Source organism: Erigeron canadensis, chromosome 8, assembly GCF_010389155.1.
Source record: "Erigeron canadensis isolate Cc75 chromosome 8, C_canadensis_v1, whole genome shotgun sequence".
Lineage (NCBI taxonomy): Eukaryota > Viridiplantae > Streptophyta > Magnoliopsida > Asterales > Asteraceae > Erigeron > Erigeron canadensis.
This window is the reverse complement of record NC_057768.1, coordinates 3,451,167-3,460,150: the sequence shown is the minus strand read 5'-3', so window position 1 is coordinate 3,460,150 and position 8,984 is coordinate 3,451,167. Positions and strand designations below refer to the sequence as shown.

Below are 8,984 nucleotides of genomic sequence, written 5' to 3'. Positions count from 1 at the left end.
GGTTGGTTTTGCGCATGTTTGTGATATCATGATTAGTTAGGATAGTTGTGCCTACATGGAAGTCGATTATGCTTCTCAAAGGGTTTTAGATGTGGTGGGAAGGCTACGGGTGACTCTGTATACAAGCATCTAGAACTTGATGAAAGTAAAATCCTCCGAAGTGTAGGTACGTGTTGTGTAGTGGAATGGATGGATATTGGGTTGTGTTGGAATGGACATATACGTTTGTTACTCATGATTTACGCGCTTTACACGCAACGTACACTTATTTATGCGCTTTACACGCAAAGCATACTTATTTATGCGCTTTACACGCAACGTATATTATTTATGCGCTTTACACGCAACGTATACTTATTGATGCGCTTTACACGCAAAGTATACTTATTTATGCGCTTTACACGCTACGTATACTTATATATGCGTTTTACACGCAATGTATACTTATTTACGCGCTTTACACGCAAGCTCACTTATCTATGCGAATTACACACATGCAAACCCTTTACGTGACATGGTTGACTTACATTTGATATTCATCATGGCACATGCATACATACGATACGTGACTTGGACATTTCAATCACTTGAGCTCATTTATTACATGCTACTATTATACTCCATATGATCTTGTTATATCATGACATTGAGACTATCGACAATGGTTCCTTATGAACCATTTCTACGAACTCACCAACCTTGTGTTGACTTGTTAGTACACTTTTCAGGTAACCAGGTGAACCCAAGACAAGATGCATGATTTGATAGATTGTTTGGACTCGGGCTTAGACTTACATGGATCAAGGATTCACATGCCCTCCTTTTGCATTATGCTTAGGATCTTTCGCCATCTCTTAGATTGTTTTGTAAACTTTTGATGGCTACTTGCTCCTTATGCATTTTGTGTTGTTCTAGTCTTAAACTTGTTGAATTCACCGAATTCATTTATTTTCATTTAGTTGCCTACGATAATTCCATCATGTGCTATTTAATTTTCGTAATATTCTGAGCTCTAGTTATGCAATGTTACGATTCTAACATGAATGACAGACGGTTTCAGTTCCGAACGCACATAAAGGACAAAGAACTGAAGGGATGTCAATTCCTTTATTCGTCAAATTTATTCGAGTAGAATAAATTATTGATCATACTGTTTTCAAATAAAAAAACACATTATATCAAATTTAAACAAATAACTATAATTAAAACAATTATTTTTTTATGAACATACTTAAAATAACAAATTCATTGATAAATTATTATTTTTTTAAACCAAACAAATAGCATTAAGGGGATGGGGGTGGGCTTCGGCTTCCATTTGGTTTAGTGAATATTGTTTTCATCGTTTATGTTCAATTTCACATTATATGGTTTCACAAACCGAGTTTCACACTTCACTTATGACGGTTCCATATGTCATGGAAATATGAATTCGACCATTTGTTTGCATAAATTGAGTTTAAAAGAAGAACAATTAAACTTTTTATTTTTACTTATAATTAAGTACATGATTTATCATGACACCTTATAAGAATGATGTATTTTTAATTTGATGATTTAAAATGACTTGACAACATATTATTAGTGGTCGATTTGAGTTGACGTGGATTGGTTTCTCATGAGTCATGACATCCTCCACCCTTAAATACATTATAAAGTATATTTTTTTATATATATATAAAAATTGATGTATTTTTAATTTGATGGTTTAAAACGACCCGACAACATATTATAGGTGGTCGGTTTGAGTTGGTGTGGATTGATTTCTCATTATGCCCTCCACCCTTAAATACATTATAAAATATATTCTTTTTATACATGTATAAATGACCAAAATAAACATCATCTCAAAATCAAAATGAATATATGTAACAGTGAAACAAATTGACGTACAAGAAAATAAAAAAATCACACAACAAAAATATTGCGGCTGAAAAATAGGAACGTTAGTTGTTAACTTATGTTTTTATCCACATTTCTATTATCATTCAGTTTAAATTGAGAAATTTATACAACTATGATTGAAATCCAATCTCATAAATTAAAAAAACTAAATCTACCGTCAATGATATCTATATGTATGTATAATATTAAAACACTTTGTTAAACTGACATCATTATTTTATTTTCAAAGAAATTCTAATCAACTAATTGGTATTTATTAACCATAAACCACTAATCTTATTGTACAACACCATCTATACTATCTATATAAACAAATTACCCTAAAAAATTTAACACTCTATCTTTAAAATCTCTAATTTACCCTTTTAATTTATATTATCATCAAACACTTTATCCTTAAAATTCCAAAACTATCCTTAAAAAAAAAAAACCTTACGCGTGTCCTTTCCTTTCCCTAAAGTTGCTCACATGGTATACCAAAATAACACACATACGTTACTGAATTTAATAATCAATTAACATAAAAAGCGCTCACTCTAAAACGACAACGGTGGTTTGCACTTTCAGCCGAACTAAGAAACACTTGAGATGAATCATATATTCATGTAATAACACGGTACCGCTACTTAACCAGCGTTTTTTTCCAAAGTCCAGCGGCATCGCATAGTATTTTAAAACATGATTAATACCGCAAAGATAAAAATTGATGATATACTTTCATCAACAAATTAAAATTAAATTTGTTTAAAAAACTTATATATTTATCAAAAATAAAAAGGGAAACTCTCAATTTACCCAAAATATTAAGCAATATTCAAATAAATTCAAAAACCCCATTCACACTCACATTCCGCCCTTTTGCGTATATTAAATAGGGTTTAAGCCCAAAATATTACCCCCCTCAAATCGTACCCCCTCTCCCCCTCTCTTGCTCACGTACGGCCATGGCCGGAAGAAGAAAAAGCAAAAGAAAATCAACTGCTGCCCCTAAAACCACTAAATCTTACAAGAAGTCTAAACCATCAGAAGCTTCTTCTTCCAATGCTGTTGCTGATTCGGTTGAAGTTCGGGCCATTGTTGAAGAAGAGCAGAGTATTTTGACAGGTGACCCTGTTTCTGATGCCCAAGCACGGGCTAAATGGCCTCATCGATATCTGTCGAGAGAAGTAAGTATTTTTTCTCTACAAATTATACAATCTTATCGATTATATATCAATGGCGAAACCAGAACCGGAAGTGACCGGTAGCACAATTTTTTTTTCCACTAGCATTGTATCGGCATAAAGTAACGAGAACGACTAAATTGTTACAACTTTTAGCATTTTTTAACAGATTTTTTGCTATTTTTAATGAATTTTTTAGAATTTTTGGCATTTTTAGTAGTTTTTCTTTATTATTTAGTTGTACGGATACATCATTATAAGTGTTATTGATAAAAAAATGTTTCAAAAGTTTAAAGTTGGTTACAAGACCGGTATCCATATTTATTTGACCCGTAGCACTAATAAAAAATACATCATTTTTCGAAAAATTTTAACCACATGAATTTAGCGGACCCGTAGCCCAGGCTACCCCTTGTGTCAGTGTAGTTGCGCCCCTGTTATATATATAACATTAAGTGATTATGTATGTAATTTGCAATTTCTTTGTTTCATCATTATACCATAATAAATCTACCAAAGGAAAATAGGAGCATATTATTATTATAGAAATAATAAAAAAATGATTTATGAATGTTGTTTTGAGGTTTTTGAAAACTGTACTTAATTGTTTGTTTGTTTTGGTGGGTTTAGAGGATAGTGAAGACTGGAACTATGGGATTACCAAGAGGGTAAGTTTTTACATTTTTTTTAGTTTGTTAATGTATTTTTGTACATTTATGTTGTTGTTGGTTTGGTTGTTTTTTTTTGTTTTTTAAATGGAATGTTTGTTTTAACCGAAGGAATGAGCCTCCCAAAGATATTATTCAAGCTAGACGCCACTACACTAAAGCACTTGTTGACGGACGTGTACCTTTTAATCTGGGAGATGATGGCTATGTATATGTAAGCCTTTTTATGTATATCGTTCACTTTTATACATGGCTGCAATTTTGTAGTAACCCATGACCTGGTAGACACATTTAATATGATTTAGTTTGTTAACCATGATTCATTTTCTGATTTTTAAGGCTGGAGAGACGGTAGAAAGTTACATATGTAGAATTATTGAATTGTTTGAAGGAGTGGATGGTGAACCGTACTTTCGTGCGCAATGGTTTTATAGGGCTAAGGATACGGTAAATGTTTATTAATGACTTTTGGTGATATTTTTTTTGACGTTTGGCCTCTATTCTAACTCACACTTGGTTTGATTACCGTTTCAGATAATAGGGAAGCAGATAATAGAGAAGCATTCTGACCTTATTGATGCTAAGCGCATTTTTCTTTCTGAAGTGAAGGATGATAATCCTCTTGGATGCCTTTTAGAGAAACTAAAAATAGTTCGAGTTCCTTTAGATGTATGGGATTGTTTTTTGGTACTTTTGCAAAATTATAACCAATGTATCATTGCTTAACTTTTTGGATCTGGTTTTTTAGGCGGATGTAGCTACGAAGAGGGCAATGCTTTTAGATGGAGATTTTTATTATGACATGTTGTATCAAGTTCCATTTTCGTCTTATCAAAACTTACCTACTGGTAATTGTCTAACCTAATTGTATGTTATCAGCATATTAACTTAAATGGGTTATCATTCAATGTATCCGTATGCAGATAACAAGGCAGCTGACGATGAGTCTGATTCGACATTAGAGTGCAATTCTATTGCATCGGTTATTCAGGTTTCACAAATTAAAGAGGACAAAAGATCTGAAATGAGGTTGCTAGATCTTTATTCTGGTTGTGGTGCAATGTCAACTGGATTGTGCTTGGGAGCTAATATGGCAGCTGTGAATCTTATCACTGTAGGGATTGTTTACCTATCACTTTTTTGAATGACAATTGCGAATATCGTGCTAACTGATTTTTTTTGTTTATAGAAATGGGCCGTAGATTTTTCTAAGAATGCCTGTGATAGTTTAAACTCAATCACCCAGAGACAGAGGTTTGTCTCTTAGCTAAATTTATTAATGCATTTTTTCTCTTTGTTTATTAATTGTGTTTCATAATTAATTTATGCAGGTGAGGAATGAGCGAGCTGAAAATTTCCTGCAGTTACTAAAAGAGTGGGAAAAGCTTTGTCAGCGTTTTTCCTTGATTGGGAGTAGTGATATACAATGTAGTAGCAACTGTGTGAGTGTTGAGAATCATGAAATCGAAAATGCAGCAGCTGATGATGCTGAAGATGATGATGTGTTGGATGATGATGCATTTGAAGTTGAGAATATTCTGTCAATTCGCTATGGTGATCCAAAGAATATCAAAACAACTGGGCTTTACTTCAAGGTAATCTGTTATGCACTCAATAGTATGTATTATTATTGGCATCATTATTATTATTTATTCAATACCACACTTAATAAGTTGTATTCTTGTAGTTGGGCAAACAATATATTGATGTTAAGTACGAACTCTGTGAATATATTATCTATTTGAAAAAGATCTTGGATGCTGAGTGAGGTTTAACATGTATGAATTGATAGAAGCTTCTACGTATATATGATTAGAAATATTCAATTGACAATCTATAATGGTAGCTATGCATTTAAGAATGTCTTACTTTGTAGATGTTTTGAAAAGATATCTAACATGTCTTTTGATTTATCTTTTTTATGGACCCACTATGCTTTTTGTCTTGATGTGTAAGTTTATTGAAACTGTTTTCTGTTTAAGTTACGATCTATAAAAATGATTGTCATTTTGTACATTCTTAATAAGCTCTGTCTTGTCATTTGTCAAAGTAAAGACTTGAATTATATTGTTTATTGTGTATTACCAGATTCGTTGGAAGGGTTATGGCCCAGAAGAAGACACATGGGAGCCTGAAGATGGCCTGGGGTATATTGTTAAATTATTATATGCTTTTATGTTTTTTGTATACAAATTTAAGTTGCTAACATCATATTACCTTTTAGTGATTGTGAGGAGAAGTTGAAGCAATTTGTGAAACAAGGTTTTGCAACCAAGATTTTGCCTCTACCTGTATGTACAAACTTTTCCTTGTACTAGCGGATAGATATTATTTGAAATTTTTGGTTTTTGATTGTCCTTATGATTGTTTCAGGGAGATGCGGATGTCATCTGTGGAGGCCCACCTTGTCAAGGCATTAGTGGCTTCAATCGTTTTAGGAATGTTAAAAAACCATTAGAAGATGAGAAAAACAAACAACTAATTGTGTACATGGATATTGTAGAGTTTTTAAAACCAAGGTTTGCATTGATGGAAAATGTTGTTGATATTGTTAAATTTTCAAAAGGATACTTGGGAAGATATTCACTCGGCCGATTAGTATCAATGAACTACCAAGCACGTGTTGGGCTAATGACAGCTGGTATGTACGGGCTTCCACAATTCCGAATGCGGATGTTTATGTGGGCTGCCCGACCTGCTGAGGTGAGGCTTTTTTGTTCTAAGTTTCTTTGCTGATTTTGTATTAACAGTCTATTCATTATAATTTATGGTTTTCAGAAACTACCACAATACCTGTTACCTACCCATAACGTAGTTTCGAGAGGATTATATCCGGTTGAATTTGAGGTATGATTTGCTGGTCTTTTTTTATGTGCTAAATGCATTAGCATCACTTTAGTTGCTTATATGAGTTTTCTTTTTTTTTCTTTTTTTGTTTTGTTTTGTTTTGTTTTGTTTCTTCATAACTTGAATTTCTTTTTTATATACCTTTTTCTAATTTTTATTTTATAAACAATTTCATGGTATCTTAGTCAAATGCTGTTACTTATGATGACCCAAGTGCTGTTGTGTTGGAAAAAGAATTATACCTAGGGGATGCTATTTCTGATCTTCCTCCTGTAAGTACTAAGTAGTACGGAGTAGTTGTTTGGACATGAAATTGAAGATTGCAAATAAACTTATTAAGAATTTTTGTAAATACACCTTTAGGTGATGAATGATGAGAAAAAAGATGAAACTCCATACAGAGAGTTGCCAAAAACAGAATTTCAAAAATTCATAAGGCTTAAAAAACAAGGTACTTTTCTTATTTTATGCTTTTTTGGTTAATGTGTGTATATATATATATGGGCCATTCTTAACTGCTGTTATTTTTGTTTCTTTAGAAATGCCGGGGTTTTCGGGTCCAATATCTGCAGACTCTGTCGGTCATTGTTTGTATGACCATTTACCATACAAATGCAATAATGATGATTACCAACGTGTTTGTCAAATTCCCAAAAAAAAGGTTTGCTTAATTCTTAGTTGCATAATTTTATATTTTATATGCTGTAATTCTTTTGCTTTTAAATTTAGGGGGCAAATTTTCGAGATTTGACTGGTGTTCGTGTCAAAAGTGACAATACTGTTGAATTTGATCCCAATATTGAGAGGGTGAAATTACCTTCAGGAAAACCCTTGGTGAGTTTGGAGTACTGTGGAAACATGAATTTGCTGATAAATATTTTATGATATTGGGTTGATATTTTTTTTTTTTTTTATTGATGTTAGGTCCCCGATTATGCAATGTCATATGTTGATGGGAAATCGTCCAAGTAACCTTTTTACTTGGCTTTGAGTTTATATATACATATATCTTTTTGTTTACTGTACTTGCAATTTTTTGCAGACCCTTCGGTTGTCTCTGGTGGGACGAAATTGTACCGACAGTTGTCACCAGGGCAGAACCTCACAATCAGGTATAGATGCCATATACATAATATTTTTAGGATCCATTTTTAGCATGTCTGTTAACTTTTTTTCCTCTTGGCTAAATCAGAGACTTGCAGGAGTGAAAGAATATGAGTATAAATGAAAAGAGTAATATGCATATGTATGTAGTAGTATAAGAGAAATTATGTAGAATAATAGCTGGATGTTTATTCAACTAAAGTACATGCCTTTATACAGGACCCATATCAAAAGCAACAACCTAAACAAACAGTACGTAAATCACGTCCTAGAATGAAAAAGTAAACAAACATGCGACACTTCTGCAGTAGACTCCTACGGAATAGGTCGACTAAAACCATCTTAATCCAGCCATGTGATATAACTCTAACGGATCATTGCTATTCTACAACAGCATATTGAGGGAGTTTTGAATTAACTTTTAACATTTTCAACTTTGTTCAGGCAATCCTTCATCCTGTCCAGGACGGTGTGTTGACCATTCGTGAAAATACCAGGCTCCAAGGTTTCCCTGACTACTACAAGCTTGTTGGTCCAGTGAAAGAAAGGTATTGAAACCATGGAAGCATTATCACTTCAATAACTTCATAACATACAACATTCCCCACAAAATTTATCTTTTAAAATTATATAAATTTGATTTATTTTATAAACTGTCTTCCCAGATATAAGCAAGTCGGAAATGCTGTGGCTGTTCCAGTTGGTAGGGCATTGGGGTACTCCCTTGCGATGTCATGCAAAGGTATTGCCTGTAAAGGACCCACATTTACATTACCCAAGAAGTTTCCTGATCTAGAGACAGCCGCATCCGCTCCTATGATTGAGGAGAATCAGTAGGTGATTCTTATTATTGATATGAATATTATTTGCATTGGCGAAGTGTAATGAACACAATGTCTTCTATAGTTCTATGTCAATTTTTTTTTTTTTTTTTTGTAACTTTTTAGTTACATTTTGCTCATTGTAATTGTTGGATTATTTTCCCAATCTAAGCAAATGCTCATTTGGTTTCTCTCCTTGAAGTAACCAAATCTAATGAGGTACAGAGTTGTTTGCATTGAGTTTCAATCTTAAATTTCTATTGTTGGTTTGTACATGTAGTTTGTGTATGTATGATGCCTATTCGATTTTTCATACATAAAGAAAAAGGTAGCATTATTGGGGTACCAGGCTAATGCCTGATGAATGATACTTGTTAATGCTACTGCTGTCGTTATCATTGGTGCCTCCTTTGCTAATTTTGTCGCTATCTGAAATCGGTTGATTAAGTTTGAAAATAAACAACCCATGGCTAGAG

General features: G+C 33.1%; 1 protein-coding gene across 1 annotated transcript; it reads left to right on the top strand.

Annotated features, from left to right (window-relative positions):
- The first annotated feature begins 2,849 nt into the window (after nt 1-2,849).
- Nucleotides 2,850-8,730, top strand: LOC122609857 (DNA (cytosine-5)-methyltransferase CMT3-like). Its single transcript, XM_043782801.1, is given in 22 exon segments — nt 2,850-3,071; nt 3,699-3,736; nt 3,824-3,950; nt 4,076-4,183; nt 4,286-4,405; nt 4,485-4,584; nt 4,660-4,850; nt 4,926-4,962; nt 4,965-4,990; nt 5,068-5,331; nt 5,825-5,883; nt 5,961-6,027; nt 6,110-6,439; nt 6,515-6,583; nt 6,769-6,855; nt 6,947-7,034; nt 7,123-7,244; nt 7,313-7,417; nt 7,508-7,551; nt 7,626-7,695; nt 8,132-8,235; nt 8,353-8,730. Coding segments are annotated over 22 exon segments (2,550 nt in total). The 3' UTR covers nt 8,525-8,730.
- Nucleotides 8,731-8,984: the final 254 nt, after the last annotated feature.